The sequence below is a fragment of the Anomalospiza imberbis genome, chromosome 1 (genome assembly GCF_031753505.1).
Source record: "Anomalospiza imberbis isolate Cuckoo-Finch-1a 21T00152 chromosome 1, ASM3175350v1, whole genome shotgun sequence".
Taxonomy (NCBI): domain Eukaryota; kingdom Metazoa; phylum Chordata; class Aves; order Passeriformes; family Viduidae; genus Anomalospiza; species Anomalospiza imberbis.
The window spans coordinates 82,770,008-82,789,305 of record NC_089681.1 but is presented as its reverse complement, the minus strand read 5'-3'; the positions used below and the strand labels follow the sequence as shown (position 1 = coordinate 82,789,305).

Below are 19,298 nucleotides of genomic sequence, written 5' to 3'. Positions count from 1 at the left end.
GAGAGCTCAGGGGCCCCCATGAGTCCGGTCCTTGGCCACACTGTCCCCTCTCCAGCAGCATCCTGCCCACCTGGCCAGCAGTGCTCTCCTCCTCACAGAGTCCCCAGGTCGAGAGATCTCAGCTCCCTTCTGCCACTTCCCAGGGAGAGGTGGCAGGGAATGGGGGCAGGCAGGGAGCCCATCTCCCTGCAGGGGAGAGGAGAAAGCCCTCCTGCTGCTTCTGCAACAGCGGCAGCGCGCCTGGCTTCACGCATGTGCCCGTCTTCATTGGCCTCCACCCAGAGCACGACCACCACCACCACCACCACCACCACCACCATGTGCGCCATGAGGGTGCTTCCAGCTGTAAAATTTCCCAGGAGATACCAGGGGCAACAACAGTCTCCCAGTCTGTCGTGATACCCAGGATTTTGGCAGCACGGCAGCAGCCCCACACCCTGTCAGGGGCTGTGTGCCGGTGCCCTGGCCTGCAGCAAGGACACCGTGTCCCCTCAGTTCAACACCTTCTCCGAGAAGTGTCCCAGCTTCCCTTCCTCCTGTACAGGCTGGGAGCCTAGTCCACTGCAGGACGGGCCCCACTCCTGGGCCAGGGTTCCACCAGGCCACCGTGGCCCCCCACTCCCTGGGGCTGGGCAGGCGCCCTGCAGCTCCGCACACTTCTCCTTGTAGTGCTGGGCATTGCCGGCGAAAGTCTCGCAGCGGCTGAGGTTCTCCTCCTGCACGGGGCTGCCCACGTTCTCCTCGCTCAGCCCTGAGGAGGCTGTTGTCCCCTCCTGAGAGTTTTGGCTAAGGTAGACAACAATGATGTCGCCCTTGAAATTCATTACTTGTCCACTTGAAATAAAGGTGGAGTTACTGTTTCCAGTCACATTTCCTAAGGAAGGAGAGGGGGAGAAAAGAAAACACATGATTAATATTTTCCTCTCACAAGGTGGACGCTTAGTGCAGTGAATATAATCTGCTGTGGTGGCTTTGTTCTTGTTCCATTTTTTTTTCCCCCGTGACATGAGAATGCTCTTATAATCAATGCCTTCCACTGAACCTTTTCATTATTTCCATTTTCGTCTTCTCAGGACAAAGTCTGTCATACGCAAGGAGCCTGTCTGGAAGGGCTGGAAACATTTTCCCTCTGAGCTGTGATCTGGGAAGCCAGAAAGAGGGTGACGATCTCATGCTCCCTGTGCTGCCTGATGCACAAAGCTGTGTCCAATCTGCCTCTGCCTGCGGTTTGAGAGGAAATGCTAATTATTTCTAATTACAAGATTTATTTTTCCCCAGAGTCACAGAAATCACACTGTTTACCAAAGAGACAATAAACCCCTAATCAATCCTACTATTTGGGTTAGATAGCAGTCACACAGTGTCCAAAAAACACAGATCTTATACAATTATGTTCTATAGTCCAGATCCTCCATGTAGGTACACTCTGGCACTCACCTCTGGCAATCCCCTGCATGGATTTAGCTGGATATAGACTGACGTCATTGAAGAGACAGAATCTATATTATAGCAACTTAACAGAGTTATGGTTTCAGTCTGTCTGCCTGAGGTTAGAGATTTTTCAGTACAAATGCAATTTTTCTGCTATTCAAGGACTGGGCTGCTGACCTAAGTGACAGCAGGACTAGGCTCTGGGAATTAATAAGCTTTCTTCAGAGCAGAAAGAAAACAACTGAGAACAAACTTCCAACATCAAACTAACAAGCTTGCTAAAGTCTGAAAATGAAACAAATGAAGAAACCAACAAAATTTTCCTAGCCTGTCAACAGCCTTAGTAAGACGTGTTTTTCCTGCTGTGCTTCACTTCATCATTGCTTGCAGACTGATCCAACGCCTTTTAGATATTTTGTGCTTTCTTCATGACATTCCTCAACACCTGAGACATTCCCACTTTCCTTGCAGATAAACATGGCCCAGCCCAGAGAAATGCTGTTTTTCCAGTGGCCACAGGTGCTGTTTGCACACCAGCACTGGGCACTGGTCTCCAGCTGTGTGGAGTCAGGATCTGTGCCTGCTCAGAGCTGAGTCTGGGCAGCACTCGAGCATCTCTCTAATAGGGCCCCCTTAAGCAATCTTATTTATTTCACCTAAACCACTGCATTGTTTACTTTCTTTCCAAGTGCTGTTGATTAACATGAGATGTCCATAAGGGTTTTCTCTGCAGGAGTTTTCCCCTGCTGGTTCTTTCCCCTGTGTTTGATTCAGTGTGGCTGTTTGCCATGAACAAAACTCTTGGGCATAACGGCAGTACAAAAATAACTGTTTGTCTTTAAACAGACTGCCTGTCACTTGCAAAAGGTGCTGTGAATAAAGTTACCAGTGCTCAGCATGAGATCAAAAATTTAGAAATATATGTGACAGTGGGGAGGGAAAAAAAAAGCAGATTAACACATTTGTAATGCTTAGTTGAATGTGGCTGGCAAACCTTCTGTGCTTTCTGAAGACACCATGCTGAAGCGAAAGGATATTTAAGGCCTGAAAACACAGAAAATGGACACAAGAGCTTCCTACACTGTGCAAGAAAAGTGCTTCCAACCTGAAAAGCATAAGAGACACATTCAGAATGAAGGCATTGTTCTACGCAGTGTTTCAGCCTTTTGATCTCTTCAGACTATCTGATATTAATAACAAATACAGATTAATTTTTGTGGTAATTGTTCACCAAGAGCTGGAAAAACGCAGGCAAATAATTTTCACTGAGACATTTAATGGCCTCTAGGTGGTGAGAACTGTTGTCACTGCCAAACCAGGCTGGTTTGGGATCTGGAAGTGAAAGGCTTTGCAAAACCAGTCTCAGTTATGAGTCAGCTAAGTTTTCCTGCACTCATATGTTACTCTGTAGCCCTGCACAGGATTTGAGGTGGGCCTGAACTGATCCTTCATGTTCTGACTGCCTCCAGGCTTGTGGGGTTTGAAGAACTGCTTGAAGGCTTACCTCCATCTCCAGTGGTGAGCCCTAGAAGGCGCACCTGTCCAGAGGTTCACTTTGGTCCTCCAGGATTGTTTTACAGGAGGGACAGAGTTTACCAGTTCTGTTGTTATTCTGAGTGTTAGTGAACCAAGACCAAAACTTCATGGAATTTCTCACTGTCTTTTTTCCCCCCATTTTTCACCCACCCTTTTTTGTACCATTCTGTTTTAGCATAACTGTGTGCAAAGCCTGATAGCTTCAGTTGCTTTGAAAAGATTTACAGAAAGTTATTTTACATGCACATTTATTGCACCTGGGCATTTCACAAGGCCTAGCAAAATGACAGATGCTGATGCACCCACATGTGCAGCCCTGGCGTGCCTGGGCTGCTTCAGTGAGGAACCTGTGGCTGGCTAAGCCCTGTCCCAGTCCTCATGCAACCAGGCACTGCCAGGGGGACATGGCCATTCTGTGGGCAGAAAAATTACTCTGCCAACAAGCCAGGTTACCCACAGATCAACTAACCCACACTCTGATACTGCCCACAGCTCTGTCGGTATCTTCCTGTAGTCATGCATAAAAACTGGCAAATTAGGAACACGGTATCTGTGCTCAGGTTTCACCAGATGGCACTATAGCATGTACATATCCAAAGGCACACACACAATTAAAATCCCATATAAAGAATTGTGCTGGAGATCTAAGATGGCACTTGCTAGTACAGCACTTATATCCAAGCTCTCTCATTTGCTCTATTGTTCCTTAATATTTTCTCTTTCTCTTTGTGTCATATTTAGAAAGAAAAGCAGTACCAAATATAACTTGGCTTTCAGTTGTACCTCAAGAGTCCAACAATAACAAAAAAGATAATCTGTGCTCTCTTTACTCCTGCTGCATTTTGTATAGACCAGACAGTGAAACTGCGTCAAGATTTCAGGAAACTGAAGCAGCAGAAAGTTTCTGCTCTTCAGAAGAATGCTACACACTTTCAGATTCCCATACGGAATGCATGTTGAGAGAGGAAGGGCCTTCAAGTGTGTTGTTTTGGGGCTTTGGCAGACAGACAAGAATGTCTCTATAAGAAATTTTAAGGCATGACATGGTTTTAAAGAAGGGCAACAGCTTACAACTGCTGTGGGTATTACAGTAATACTTAGATGTCCCACTCAACACTAAGGTCTCATTATGCTTGGCAGTGCACTGATATAAATAAAAATAGACCATCCAACTTTATGAGATTATAATCTAAAATGACTAATAACATATGGCAGGCAGATTGCAGACTTTTATACTGAAAAAAGTCTGGGAAAGGAAGGTTTCATCCAGAGAAGGCACGTAACTTCCCTTTTGCTGGTTTTGCTTCAGTTCTTTTTTTCTCTGTTTTCATTTGACAAATTTGCTATATTTACTCAATTAATAAATTGGTAGACAATTAGTAAACTAATCAGTGTTTCAGAGCTGTTTAGGGGACAAAGCATATGTGTATGGAGAAACAGTGTCTGTATGAAACCATTTTATGTGAACGCTTATATGCTAGCAATTAAAGACAAAGAGCTATAAGCAGAAAATTTTAGATAATCTCTTAGACCCAGTCATGGCCACCAGCTTGCAGCTCCAGCTGGAGCTTCACTGACCACTGTATAAATGTAACTGGACTTAAATCTAATGGCAATAATACGCATGCACACTGGTGAGTGAAAAGTATCTGCCTGAGCATTATGCATCCTTCCTCAGCTCAACCTCTAGGTCCCTACATTGTGCTCTGCTAACAGAACTGCCTGGCCTCTGCAGTGACAGCCAGAAGGTGGGTTCTGCATTGCTGGTTAGATCAGGGTGAGACAATGCTCCCCTGCTGGGCTCATTCTTCTTGCAGAATTCAATAGAAACCAAACGGCCTTACAGTTTCAGATTTTTTTTTTCAGACTAGCTTCAGGGCAATTAAGTGGAAAAGCATAATTTTCTTCTCCTAAATCAGATCCTCTGAATATTACTGAGCTAGTAAAGAGAACAAACCCATACAACTGTGTATGGGTGAAACGTAATGGGCTTACCAGATGCTGGAGGGAGCTCTGAAGTGCTGCTGTTTGTCCCTGAAGTGCTTCTGTGTGTCCCTGAAGTGCTTCTGTTTGTGTTCTGGTACTTCACATTGGTACTATCTAAAGGTGCATCTTCCATACCAAGATTGTTTGCTAGAGTACTCTGACCAGCAGAGAGAAAATTCAAACCACAGGTGCACTGGGCACAGGAACCAGTTTCTGGGGAGGTGGAGGTGCTGTCAGCTGCAGCACAACAGGGTTTGTAACACTTTTGGGGAGATTCTCTGTACAAAATGCCACACCTCACACAGATCTTCTCTGAGTCACAGTTTGTTGCAAAATTATCTGTGTCTTTGTGGCCGGTTTCCTTCAGGCAACTGTGGGCATGTTGGCAAGATTTCTGTAGAAGCTGGTCCGTGGCAATGTGTGCCCCATCTGTGTTGGAGGGAGGGTGAAAGCCTTGAGAGACTGATACATCCTCTGTGCTCCCAATACCTGAAAAGTACTGGTTCAAGCTATCATTCTCCCCTGCCTCCACTGGTTGTAAAAATGATGACACGGTCTTACTAGCAGTCTGACTTAGTAAAGATAAATAATCAGTGTTATTGAGATCCTTATCCATGTACTCGTCTTCCGTGGGAACTGGTGGGAACTGGTAATCATCAGTCTCGGTTACCACAGAAAACTCTCCTGCCTCACAAGGCTCTGTGCTGGGGCTCTCATTCCTGCAGGGAGTGTGACCAGAGGTGCAGCATGATTTTCCAGGGACAGGAGAGCCCGAGGGGACCAGGAGACATGTGCCTTCAGTGGTCTGGGGGACAGGAGCATTTGTGATGTTCACAGTAACAAGTGCATCTCTGGGGGGTTCCTGAAAGAAATTAAAAGTAAAAACATCTTTAACAAATACATCAATATGAAGTTATTTTTCAGGCAAAAAAGGAAAAGGCAGATTATGGTCCTTCCTCTGTGTGGAGCTGCTGAGGTTGAGCAGTGCTGCTATATTTGAGTCTTGATGTGCAATTCTACTCTGCTGTGAAACTGACTTTGATGCTGGGCTCAGCAGGTGTTGAGAACAGAATCTGGTGGCCTGGGGAGTAATAACATTCAATCTTGTGAGACAACTATTCCTAGCTTTTTCTTTGAGGCCACTCAAGAAGAGTTAATAAACCTAGAAGAGTTGTTGGATTCTGCTGTTTCTTATGGACCATTAGTAAGACCCATGAAACTGCTTGTTAGGTTTTGGAAACACTCCCATGTGTCTGAAGGGCTATTGATCTGTGAAGGCCTTACTGGGGGCTGAATTTTTTATATCAGCAATGACTGAAGAAAGAACCTGGGTTGATTCAGAAGTTCTGAGACAAGCTAGAAGAAAACACAAGCAAGGTTGTATTAACCTGAAAGGTTAGGACAAAAAAATGCAAAGCCCCATGACATCCTGTTGTTACAGTACTTGACAAAGTAAAGCTACATTTTTGGTAGCAGCTCCAAAAAAAGGGTTGGGAAATACTTCAGGGGTTTTCTTCAGTTTGTACAAGTTGTGCTTTAAAGATGGGTGTTTGGGAACTGATACCTTTAATTTCTAGCATCTGTTCAGATCTTCCAGGCTAGAAAAGAGAGTCTAAGTGCTGCCAGCCACTAACTGCTGTTGATTCACTCCTCTGTCCCAGAGGACCTGAGCAGCTGCCAAGACAGGAGGTTGCATGAAGACTTATGAGACAGAAGAGGAACTGCCTGCTCAGAAAGGTGGGATTTTGGTAAGTTTGGTTTTTCTTTTAAGCAATGAAATTGGAGTCTTTCAACAGCTAAGCACATCACAGCTCCTAGAAGGGGTGGTGGGACATCTGGGACGTGTCAGTCCACATCCACAGTGCTAAGCAGGCTGTGCACATGAACTTGAACCAATGCTACCATCTGTTTCAAGCATGGGGCTGGTGTTATTCCAGAGCAAAAGCTCTTATTTATTTTATATCGGAATGCACAAGCAGGATTTCTTCCTCCCTAGAATTAAGGAGTCAAACAGTTTCTTTAGTTGACAGCTCTGTGTTTAATCCCTTGCATGCCTGGCATTTTTGGCATGACTCAAATCCAAGTTTCTTCCCTGTGAGTACTCTGGTATGTAACAAGGGGCAAACTCAGGTGAAGATTTTCCTACACTCAGGATTTAGAAAGGCTCTCTCCTAGGCAGTCTCAAGTGTTCAGCGACCAGTGGGTTCATGATTAACTTTCTCATCATAAACATTAAATAATCACAAGACCTTTAGCTCTATTAAAACTGACTGAAACCAGAAAGCAAGTTCAGAAGCTATTTGTGAATGGCGATTTCACATGCCTCACATTTACAGAAAACCAGACTGAAAAAGCCAAAGTTGTGAGCAATTTTTGAAGAACTCAAAATTTATTTTCTAGCCAAAGATTACCATGGAGTCTGCTTCAGAAGGGGTGTCAGGAATGCCATGAGGAAAACCCAAAACAAAGAGAAATGCTGTCATCTTTGATTTTACCTTTGTTCCTTTTATTTGGCTGCACACTTCATTAGCCCAGCTCTGTAGATCTGCTGTAGGGAAAACAAAAGAGTAGCTGTAACATATAGCAGGCACTTAAGTTAACCACAGACCTAAACACCCACAGTCACTCACAACCCACAATATCATATTAAATAAAACCAGTAAGCCTGTTTTTACTGCCTGCTCAAGTGTCCCAGCATTGGTCTAGCTGAGGATTCATTGTAACTGGAACAGGGATATATTTCTGTGGAACAAATGTTTCCAAACTCCCAAAATAGACCACGGTTAAACTGTGTTCCACATCAAATGGGGTTTCTTTCCTGGTCATATGTCACACCAAGCTATGACTAGCCCAACAACGACCTGCTTACAGCAGAAATGATCTATTTCAAGAGAGGTCACATGGATGGCCCAAAGGCCCTTCCCAGACAGGAGTGAGAAGCCTGGAGAGAAGAGGGTAAGCCACTGAAACCACAGGATGGCAGGCTCAAATACAGCATACTCTACTCAATTAGGGTATGCTTAATGGGGAAATTAATTCCAATTCCTTTGGACTATCTCCCAAGGAAAAGCTTTAAGTCTGACATGCTTTAGGGCAACAACTGACACAATGAGCAATTCTTGATTTGTGTTTGTAAATTCAGGAGACTTTGCAGGGCTCAAGTTCTATGTACATTTGAAGTTTACGATGGTTTTGCATGGCTGAAGATAGATGAGCTGTGCAGCCACTGCCAGTTCCCAGCAATGACTCTGTTGCTCTGATGTTGATTTACCACCAGTACCCACAACAAGCAGGAGCCTGAGCCTGCAATTCTCTCAGGTCAGGTGAGCAGGATTCCCCATGCAAAGGCAATGAGGGACTGTCACTGTAGAGCAGCAGGGCAATAAAAAAGTCAAAGAAATTGCATTCCCCCCGTAACCTGCTCTGCATCGCAAGTATTTGGTTTGCGAGCAGAGTCACCATTTCCTCCAGCCCATCCCAGAAATTCCAGATTTAGCACAACCCATGTTTAGTGTGGCAGAGGCAGCCTAGTTCTAAAACACAGGCTGAAATATACTTTACAAGAAGTGAGTTCTGTCTTCCTTTCCACTGCTCCCAAACCTTTTCATAAATTGCTAGCACTCGGAAAAGGAAATGATGGAAAAAGCTTTCCATGTTTAGGGGAAAAAAATTAAGAACCAACAGAACAATACCTCTGTATGTCCTTCACTAAAGAGACCCAGGGCTTAACATAGAGTGGAGGAATATGAAGGTATTTCTATTCTATTAATAATAAACTCAGTTTCCCACTGTTATCCACTATGCCTTTGGCTAGAATTTTTCTGTTTTTCTACTTTAACTATTCAATACTATTGCCTTCTAGTATTTCTTCAATACCTCATCAGAACTTCAGTCTTCAGCTAAAAACATCATTTCCATCATATTCTCAAATACACATCAGTCCTTTGTCTTGAAATCCATTATTTTAACCTGTCCAGATGCAGGTTTTTGGGTGGGAGGGAAAGTAAGGTGAAGAAGATAGGACTTCTGTCTGTCCCTGCTTCCCTTCAGCCAAGGGGTCTGCTGTGCCAGGTGCTGCAGAGCAGCCAGGCTGCTATGAAAACCCCCAGCACCAGCCCTCCTCCTTCCAACCACAGTCATGTCTGCCCTGAGGATGGTCACTCCATGGGTCAAGTGTAATACACTGTCAATTACTGCCTGCCTAGAGGAAAGGAATTCTTAGCCTGGCTTTGTGCTAGATAAAGCATATGCAGACGGACAGACATAGGGATGGCATAGAATTTCCAGTGTAATTCCTGAGCTTCTTAATCTGTTGGTTACCCATGAAATCAGAGTGCACAGAGAGCCACAGCTGTCACACCCATGAATACCATTAGCTATGATGTACCTGTCAGCTTTTTCCCCTTCTTCTTGTAGTATACAATGAAGACGACAATGCCAATTAGTGTCACGAAAAACAAGATGACAATCAACACGTACAAGATCCTCTTTGTTCCTGCAGGGTGTAAAAGAGATAGTGCCATCAACACACAGCCTGCACTCAGCAATAGGACAATCCTTGCTCATTTTACCCGCTCTTCCTTCCACAGGAGAGGGTTGTTTTTCCTTACTATTTGATCTTTAGTTTCTATAATAAGAACAGTAACTCTAGCACTCATGCAGTTCTGTGACAAGCAGCCACACTGATAGTACCTGGTACCAAGACATTTCCATAAAAAACAGAATCTTGGTGTTACAGTGCAATGTTGTCTGGTCAGGCTTCTCTCAATGTTCCCTTGCAAGCTGCCAGCAGGCCACTGGGCTGAGCTTGATCTCACTCAGGAGACAGAGGATACACATGTCATGGAAACTATAGATACAGGTGGAAAAATTTGTCCTTTATCTCAGGTTATGATGGATCGCTGCATGTCAGGCAAGCAACCTCCTTGGTACCATATCCACACTGAAGACGGAAATGGACAGTGGGCAAGAAGGGATACCTGCGAGCGATCAGGCTGAGACTGCATCCATTGCTATAAAATAATCAAGGAGAGCAGCTGCTAGTCTTTATACATGTAATGTGTGTGTTGAAAGCACATAAAAATGAACAAGCTGTAAATTCGATGGAGTCATGGGTATAACATGGCTATAACAGCAATGCTGCCATGCAGTTTTAGTGGGAGGTGTCCAGCTCAGCTTAATAGTGGACATAGGCCCTAGAGTCACCATGCCTGAAACAATTTTTAAAGATGGGATTTGCCAAGAGCACTGTCTTGGTCTCTCTAGGGAGCTGCTCTCCCTACAGTCACCCACAATGAGAATGGATTTAAGCCAGCCCAAATCTCTAATAATCACATCCCTCCTCCTCCCTGCTACTTTCCAATAGTCAACCCCTATGAGGACACAAACCATCTTCTGATGGCTCAGGCATCTTCCGTTCTTTACAAACTGCATCAGACTTGTCAGTCCCAGGCACACTTTCTTCCATTCCTAGAGCTGTACAGCTAAAAAAGAAAGACAAAGAGGCTAGGTTTTCTCAAGGAAGCTTGTTGTGCCTCCTACACTTATGCAGAGCAGTATTTTCTGTTGTAAAATATGACATTTCTCCACCCCTAAGAGCCTCAGATACTTTATTTTTGGCTCAGCAGTTCTGTTGTCACTGCTCTCTCTTGTTCTCCTCCAAGGAGAATTCAAGCTTCAGCCTGACAATGCCTTCATCACTGCACAGCCAACGCTGAAGCTCTGAGTGCTCTACAGACAGTCTGGAACACCCCACTGAGAAATGCTTTTGCCCAAGCTTCTCCCTGCCTTCTGGCTGGTGTGCTCTATTTGCAGTACCCAAGGACTTACTTGGTCCAGGATTTACACTCGTCGGTGGATGAAGACACCTTTGAGAAGTAGCCTCTGGGACATGGTATGCACATTGTGTCCCTGTCTTGTTGCACTGTGTGTAGGAAGGAAAAAATGTCATAGATGAGTTTCTGTGGGTTCCTTCCAAGCAAGAGGAAGGTGACTATGCTCCCCATCCTCCTGCTCCACTCTCCTTCCACAATCCCCTTGAAAGCTTTCATAAAGAGTGGGGTCTTAGGTTATATTAGGGCAGCAATGACAGCCCCATGTAAGCCCCAGAAATTCTCACCTGGGCACTTCTCTACATGATCAAAATGAGAAATGACCAGGAGCCATTTGTGTTATTTACTGAAAAATAACACACAGCTGTTACATCCTTCCCCTTCTATTTATTCCCTCACGATGACGCTGTGCCACAGACAGTGACACTGACTGGTATTGCCACTTCTATGAAGCCACAGTAAACAAAATGCTGCATCAGAATTTGTTAGGCTGGAGAAAAAACAGCAACTGTCCTCCAGACACATGAAGCATTTCTTCCTCCACTACTCTATTACTTGCTGCTTTTTTGGGGCTCCTTATGCATGGTGCAGCTGTTCCCAGTGTTCACTCTGAACTTAACTGTCTGTTTTCCACCCACAAAACACCTGCATCTGATTTTAATTAGGCTTTAATTAAATGTCTGTAATAAACCTTTGCACTACTAGCCATCCAAAACAAAATACACGAGCCACCTAAAAAGTGTTAATCACTTTTAACTTGTTTGTAACATTAAAAAGTGGCAAGGCAAAGTCATTGCACAAAACCAGATTGCAAATCTGACCTCAGGAACAACCCCCAAAAGAGTGTTTCTCTGAATACAGGAGCAACACATGACCTAGTGACTCACAATCAGACACCTCAGCAAACATCAGAAATCTACTGGACACCTTGCAACTACTGCCATGTCCATGTGATATCTTGCAGAAGTCACTTGATCCAAGATACTATTTACACTATGGAGGCAGAAGCCTTCAAAATGTGAATAGTCCAGGAGGAATACATGCAGTAGCAATGACAACTCAGACATGCATCTTCTGTCAACAGTCATCTGAGAGTCTAAAGGACCCTCTCTAATGTCACAACCCACACAATGCTGGCCTCATCCAGTAGGCCTGAGCTGGACATTTCACTTTGTACATCCCCTTTCTGTATCTTACTGGGAGGCTTGACTCCAAGTCCAGGAGCACACATGGTATTTCGCTGACAGCAGTCGCAGTCCTCGTTCCAGTGGTAACCCATCGTACAAGCACACTGCCGCTGGAACGTGCTGTTCCCTGGGTTCACTTCTCTCAAGGCCTTCCCTAAAAGAGAAAGCAGATGAGAGTAAAAATCTCTCTGATAACAAGCCTCAAGTTTCTGAACCTCCCATTCTACCTACTTGCTTTGCTTGAATGGCAGATGCAAAACCATTCATGTTAGAGGAAATGGTGTCTTTCAGGAAGCACGGGAGACCCTTGATCAGCACGGGGCTCCTCACCCACTGTACTCCTAAACAATACATTTCCTTGTGGCTTTTGTAGAAAATAAGTACAGCATTTGCAAGGGTGAGACAAACACATTGGGGAAGTGAATGCAGTGTGCTGGACAAAAGGACAACTTCTAAAATCAGCTCAAAGGGGTGAATGGCCCCAATGAAGATAATCATTATCAGCAGCACAGAGACTGCAGTCATGGTGGTCTGCACAGCACAAGATCTCTTCTGTCTGGGGACCACCCTCTCTGCCAGGCTCTTCAGTAAGCTCAGCCTTCAGTGTTGGGCACCTGAACAAAGCAACTTCCCTAGATCCACTTTCCCATCTTCATGCTTCACTAATTTGGATAAAGAGGTTCTGCAGCATGAACAGCTCACCTTGATCACATATTTTATGTAGCAAGCATTTATCTTCTTCATTCCAGACATCCATATACTCATTCGGGCCACACGGCTGGCACACGCTTTCAGAAGTAGCAGTGCATCTAGCAGACAAATACTTCCCTGAGATTGAGAAAAGGACAAGTAGGTCATCTGGAAGCTGCAGAGCAGCTGTCTAAGGAGGTTACAGAAAAATAAGAGGTTGGGTGCTAACACTGCTGTGGACAATCATTTCTTCCTGCACCTTTTTAGTTTGTCAATCTGGTCCCCATTTCAGTATGGCACTGAAACATCTGTGAAGTGGACAACCTGGGAGCACAAGAATCAGGCTGCTTTCTGTCTCCCGCACTGGTTAAGTGCTATCCCAACAAAACAGCTGCTGAGGCCTTTGCTGAGGCCAGCAGGACCACTCCTACCCTAGGAAGGCACTTGAGATCAGGCACCTGCAGGGCACGTGCCAGTCCATCAGCAGTCAGGAGAGCTGGCTGCCTCACCAGCCACCCGCAGAGCAGCTGCTAAGGAGCCTCTCAGGCTCACAGCCCAGCAGTGCTCACATACCTGGCTCACACTTCCTGCAGCACCGTCCAGAGTACTCATAGTGTTGTTCGCTCTCACACGGCGGAGTGATTTGTAGTGACAGCTGGAGAAGGGAAGGAAAGAGAGGACATGAGAACCAATACACCTGGAGAGCTCCAGACCTACCCAGTCCCAGGGCTGGCAGAGAGCAGGAAGATGTTCCATCTGTACAGCACTGTGGATAGCCAAGCAATAAAACTTACCCAACATTTGTGAATTCCAAGGTGCTTTGTAGACAAGCTAAGGGGATGCACTTGATAATGTACACGCAGAGATTTTTAATAGAGCCAGGTGACAAATAAATAATCCATCTTGCAATTTGTCATGAACTTTTGGCCTGCTACATAGCTTTTTCTTACAGTACTCTTTTATTTAAAATCTATTACTTTAAAACAATTGTAAAGACAAGAAAAGGCATAGAGATACCTCTGTAGTCTCTTCCACAGAAATTACCTCAGATCAAGACCTGGGAAACTGCCAGTTTTAATGTATAGCATTAAGCAAACAAGCAAAGTGAATGATTTATATTCCTGATAAAGAAGTTCCCAGCTTCCCACTGGGATACAAAATGCTCCTGGCTAGTCCCATAAAATACTGGGCTTAAGTTTTGCAGTTGTTTATGGCTCCCACTGTGTCCTGCAGAGGTGGTCTCACGGAACTGAGGCAGCCATCCAGAAAGGTGATGCAATTAAGCCAACAGCTTTTTGTGTCTCAAAAAAACCAAACCAAAACCAACACAAATCTACACAAAGCACCCCCTCTCCCCCCCCTCCCCCACCCACCTGAAATGGATACATGACAGGGCATCTGCAAAGTGGGCAGCAGAGCTGCCTCTGGCCCTCACGGGCCTTTGCATTCCCTCCCAGCTCTCAGCTCTCTGTACACACATTGGACACACCCAGAGCCCAGGCTCGAGGGCATGGCTTGTGCTAGGGATCCTGGCCAGCCAAGCATTGTGCCCAGCCCTTCTCCGACCCTGCTTTGGCAGCCCAGAGTTCTCGAGGCAAACTCAACACCTCATAGTTGTTGATCTTGAAATTAGATAGGTGATTCAAAATCGAGCCCATAGCAAGGAATTCTTCACTCTTGGATATAGCCCTGAAAACTGCATTAACTTGGACAAAGCTGCAATAAAACTTCTTCTGCTAGTTAAAGGGAGCTTTTGCCATCTAATAGCACATGACAACCCTATGCCTGCTGGTGCTGGTTCCCACTTAGCATTCTCCCCTTGTTTCCTCCAAGTCTTTACATCTTCTCTTTCCTCCTTTTCTAGTTTAAGCAATAGCAACTTCTTTAAAAAGAAATAGTTTTCCCTAAGCACCTTGCCCTCTTCTAATGCTGGGAAGGGTCTTGTATGTTAAAGATGACCAAAAAACATTGAATTTTTTTTAAACACCACCTTTTGGCTTGGAGTTTAAGCCATGGGTTGGTGCATGACTTGTGTTTATCAAAACTGCGCTAGCTGTGTCTGGAACAGAAAAAGTAGAACAAGTCAGAGGTCCTGAGTTCTTGTATTTTTGCCGGGTACAAACAACTTACAGCCTTTTTTTTATCATCACAGCAATCCCGGGTCAAATTAAGAGACTAATCTTCTGTTGTCTCATTGTTTCCTTGTCTCTTTCTCTACAGTCATTAGCAGTACCTTTCCCACAATTAGATAATGCCTTTTTGGAACAAACACTGCATTCTCTGTTTACACAGCACCTCCAAGGAGGGGCACAGGATAACAGCCAGAGCTGATGAGGGAAGAGGCAATCTAGGAAAATGAAGGTTGGGCCAGCCTGGCAGCTGAAGAAGTGACACAGCTCAGTGACCCCTATATTTGAAAGACCTTGTCTTCTGTAATGCACTTCAGGCTAAAAGACTGAGATGACCAGCAAAGGGTGGAGGTAATGATGTGGAACCAAGCACAAAGAGTGTCTTGAGCAATTGATTCTCTACCCAGCCATCCACAAAGGTAACAAGGTCTCTTGTGGTGAGACCAAAAGCAGGTCCAGCCACTCGCTCTGTGTTACAGAATATCCTCTTCTTCCTTGTTTGCCCCTGTTTAATAGTTCCTCTTTAGACAAAAAGACTAAAAAAAATTACTGAAGTGTCAAACAAGGGCAAAGTCATCCTTTTTGCGGAAGGATATGCAAATCTGCTAAGAAGCATTCAGCTAAAGGGTCTGGAGTAATTTCTGAGAATCACAACTCAGCCTGAGGAGAAGCAGCAGGGCCCTGGAACCAAGGTGAAGGGAGCAGGCTAATTGCTCAGCCACCTTTTGGACATCATTTTATACCACCAGTCTTTATGACACAATGAGGGCTGTTGTTATGGAATAGGTCACAGCTGCATTAACCTGTGCTCTGCATCAATAAGCAGCCTCTTCTGTGTCTGTGTCCTTCCCCTTTTCACACAAACCACGGCATTCATAAAGCTGCAATACTCCCTCTTTTGATTTGTGCCCAATGGTGCAAAGACAAGGCTCTCATGGGGCTAACCCCCAGGTGAAGGTGAGGGATTCTAGCCTGGTATGGACTGGTTGGACCTGCCGAGCATGAAAGCTGGGGCAAGAGTGGACAGGAAGGGAAACCAAAGCAACCTGGAATTTTCTTATGGTGGAAGCCAAACTCAAGACTTTTTTGCTAACACAGTTCTGTTGATGTCAGGCTATCCCATGTTAATCCCTCTGCCAGACAGACGTGTCTGTCTCAAACTGTACATTAACTTCCTTCGGGGGATGAGAAGTACTTGGGTTGCTAGCAGCTCAATGACCTGATGCTTTACCATCACCAGCACATTCCTGCTAATGTGTCCTTCTGAGACAGGGAAGTGCAATTCAGTTGCAGAGGAGGAACTTGTACCAGGAGCCCATCTGGCTTTACAGAGGTGACAGGAAACCAAACCAAGTCTCCCAAGGCTCAAGTGTGCTCCGTAACCCCTGGAACATCCTTCCTCTCCTCGGATGCCTGCCTGTGGGTCAGAGTGATTTGGACAACACCAAGCTCTTATCTAGAGAGAGAAAGTGCCAACTTCCTCTGAAGTGCTTAAATGAAAAAACCCCAGCCTGGTCATTCCTTTAATGGTCTTGCTATTGATGAAGCTGCTGATTAAATCCCACCACCATGTGTAAATAAGTGCTTCAGAGAACTCTAGGTATCCTGTATAAGTTTAATTTATCACTTCAAAAGTGTGCAAAGCACCCAGATTTGCACCAGTTCCTAAAAAAGCAGGCAGCTTTCCCATTTGATCAGTATTACTTCAGAACAAGTATATCCAACAGGGGAAGAAGCCAGGGGGAAAAAGACAAACCTCCTCCAGGCTTGGTAGATCCAGTTTGGTAAAACACACCAACACCTGCTTACCTTTAAGCACATGATTACTACAATGGACTTTGGAAAAACAGGCATGCTTACATCAAGGTTTGCAGAAAGATTGTGTTTTGGTGTTGAGCTGCAGGCAGACTTTTCAGCTTTGGGTTTGGGTTTTTTTCTTGCTTATTTGTTGAAAGGGACACTAAGCAAGAGTGTGCTTGTGCTTTTAGGGTTGGAGAACATCAACGACAGCACTACAAAGCAGCACTGTGTTACTCACACCTTAAAAAAACACACACACAGGTGCTTCTGAAGGGGAGAACCGGCAGCATTCAGACTCCTGTCCTCAGGCTTAAAGAAATATTTATTCTTTGCTCCCTTGAGCAATCAGAGGGCAGCAGAAGCTGTGTGTCATGGATGCTAAAATTACTCTTCTTGCTCTTCACATTTCAGAAAAGATAGAGTTGCATGGGCCTCTTTCCTTTAAAAGAAAAAATCTGGAAGAACAAGGTTGGGGGTTTCCACAATCTTTTTCCCATGACACTTTTGAACAAGAACCTGAGGCCTCAATGAGGATTGCTCATTAGCGATAATCTCAGTTTTGCAAAAATTGAGATGTAAAGAGACACGTCAAGGGATAGCTGTCTTTTAAGATGACACCTTCTTGATCAGTGTAGTTGTTTCTGGAGAGTATTCAAGTCATCTGTCATTGTTTCACTGAGCAAAGCACTTTTTTTTCTCCATTTATTATTACAGCATCAAAGTACCTATGGGAAAGACAACTATGGTCTGTCCCGCCTTGCACACACCACTTCTTCTTTATACTTTGGAGCCCAGGTTTTTTCAAACCACTTGCTTTTGAGGTCTTTAGACTTGCTTGCTACAAAACTGAAAAAAATCTGTGGATTTGGGGCTTTACTTGGGGCTCCTTTGTCAACAGGAGTGAGCTATGAGCAATGTTTCCTGAACTGAAGTAGCCCCTGCAAGCACAGTTAAGAGGGCCTCTGCAGTTGTCTGCTGCTGCTTCTTCAAATATGAGCCACTGCCTCTCCCCTCACAGGTACCAACTGTGCCCACAGTATTCCAGCCTCCTACTTGATTTGGGTCAGCAGTACAGCTAACCAGACCCCAGATTTCTTCAGCCCATTGCCAGTTTCAGAGGCTTGCCTAAAAATTATTTAAGAGTAAAAATAGAATCTGGTTCTCGATGAGCCCTGCTGTGGCTGGCAGCTCCCAGGCACTCTGTTGAGGCACATAATAGTAATAACTCTGGAAAATTTTACAGTTGTGGGTGTACAAGGGGAAAGAGGAGCCCTGTGTTAAGGACTTAATCATAATCACGTTGCATCCAACAGTTCCTTCATGGATAGTCTTCACTGTTGATAAAAATTAAATCAAAGCGGCACCCAAGTCACAGCTTTGCAATTGCAGTTATTTGCTTGCAGGTCTGTAATTCATCACAAAAATCTTAGATTGTGAATGAAATGCTTTTGGTGATGTCAATTTTCCAGTGACCAGTAAACCACATCACAGCACTACCACCACGTGGTAAAATAGAGCCGGGAAATGGCAACAGCTTAAACTAAATATTATTTCACTTTTAAAAATAGGTCCTTAAAACCCTGCTAGAGCCTGAATGCCTGAAGAGGCCAGAAAGAGCGTAAGGGATAAAATCAATAATGAAGAGGTGAAGAGAAAACTGTAACGTGCAGGCTGGACTTGGGCAAATGGTGGCAGAAGTTCTGTCCTGCCTATTCCCCTTATCCCTCTGTTCCAATGTGCAGCCAAAAGCAAACACCTGAGCAACTGGTGCTGCTCCACCAGTGGGAAGGAGCATTCCTCAATCTCAAACCCACCAGAGCTATTTCTGGCCAGCAGCTACACAAAGGAGAAGTGCTGCACTGACGGTTCTCACAGTGGGGTGGGAGCAGGCAGACAGGAACCTCAGGTATATCAGATATATCAGTCGGGAGACAATGGGGGTGAGAGACAGTAGGGCTGAAACAGGGACTGACTGAAGCTGTGAATCAGCCAGCCTGCTTCTATGGGCTGAAGACTTGCCATCATGTGCACAAAATTTGTCATTCAGAGACAAAGTCATCTCCACACCACAGCCAGAGGGGCACACTTAACATTTTCACTGCCTGGGCAGTCTGTAGTACCTACACATTGCCTGCACTTTGCTGCAAAACCCCGTGCTTTAACCTACGTGCACCCACAGCTGCAGCAATTCAAAAACTAACAGCTACTAGGTAGAATACTCTGATGGTGAATCAGAGACTGAGAACCCAAAAGCTAAGCAAACCAAAATATTTAACAAAAAGGCTTGACAGCAAGACCAACAGTCCATAACAAGCAGAAATAAAGGCTGCAGAATAATGGCATTATCAAAGCTAATACCTAGGTGTGCTTGTGGTAAGGCCTGCAGAGGCAAATCTCTTCTAGATTAAACAGGTGCGAGAGCAGTGCTCCAAAGAAAAGTTTAGTAGCCTTACCACTGCAGTACAGTCTCAATGACTCATCATGAGTAACTCTACACCCATCCACGCTTAATTAAAAAAAAAAAACAAACCAAAAAAACAACCAGTAAAGCCACAATGATTTAGGGGGAGCATACTCCTCTTGCATTTTAGTTCAGCAGATCATTTTTCTATGCTTCATCAGCTGAAGTTGAGTCTTAATGAAGAAATGACCATGACAGATTTCTTGGGCTGGATGCCAGATTAGGAGTCCAATGTGGACTTTCTATG

General features: G+C 44.8%; 1 protein-coding gene across 3 annotated transcripts in view; it reads right to left on the bottom strand.

The window, feature by feature from the left end:
- Positions 1-294: 294 nt before the first annotated feature.
- TNFRSF11A (TNF receptor superfamily member 11a) overlaps positions 295-19,298 on the bottom strand; it is a 30,198-nt gene continuing 11,194 nt past the window's right edge. Inside the window, exons 4-12 of one of the 3 annotated variants that reach the window (XM_068197783.1) lie at positions 13,235-13,316; positions 12,674-12,799; positions 11,982-12,125; positions 10,783-10,876; positions 10,342-10,436; positions 9,341-9,448; positions 7,449-7,498; positions 4,963-5,815; positions 295-874 (exon numbers count right to left, since the gene is read on the bottom strand). In XM_068197783.1, coding sequence (XP_068053884.1) covers positions 492-874; positions 4,963-5,815; positions 7,449-7,498; positions 9,341-9,448; positions 10,342-10,436; positions 10,783-10,876; positions 11,982-12,125; positions 12,674-12,799; positions 13,235-13,316 — 1,935 coding nt within the window. In that variant the 3' untranslated portion in view covers positions 295-491. Of the gene's footprint in view, positions 875-4,962; positions 5,816-7,448; positions 7,502-9,340; positions 9,449-10,341; positions 10,437-10,782; positions 10,877-11,981; positions 12,126-12,673; positions 12,800-13,234; positions 13,317-19,298 lie in introns of all 3 variants that reach the window. The other 2 variants (XM_068197792.1, XM_068197772.1) reach the window with 2 other exon arrangements.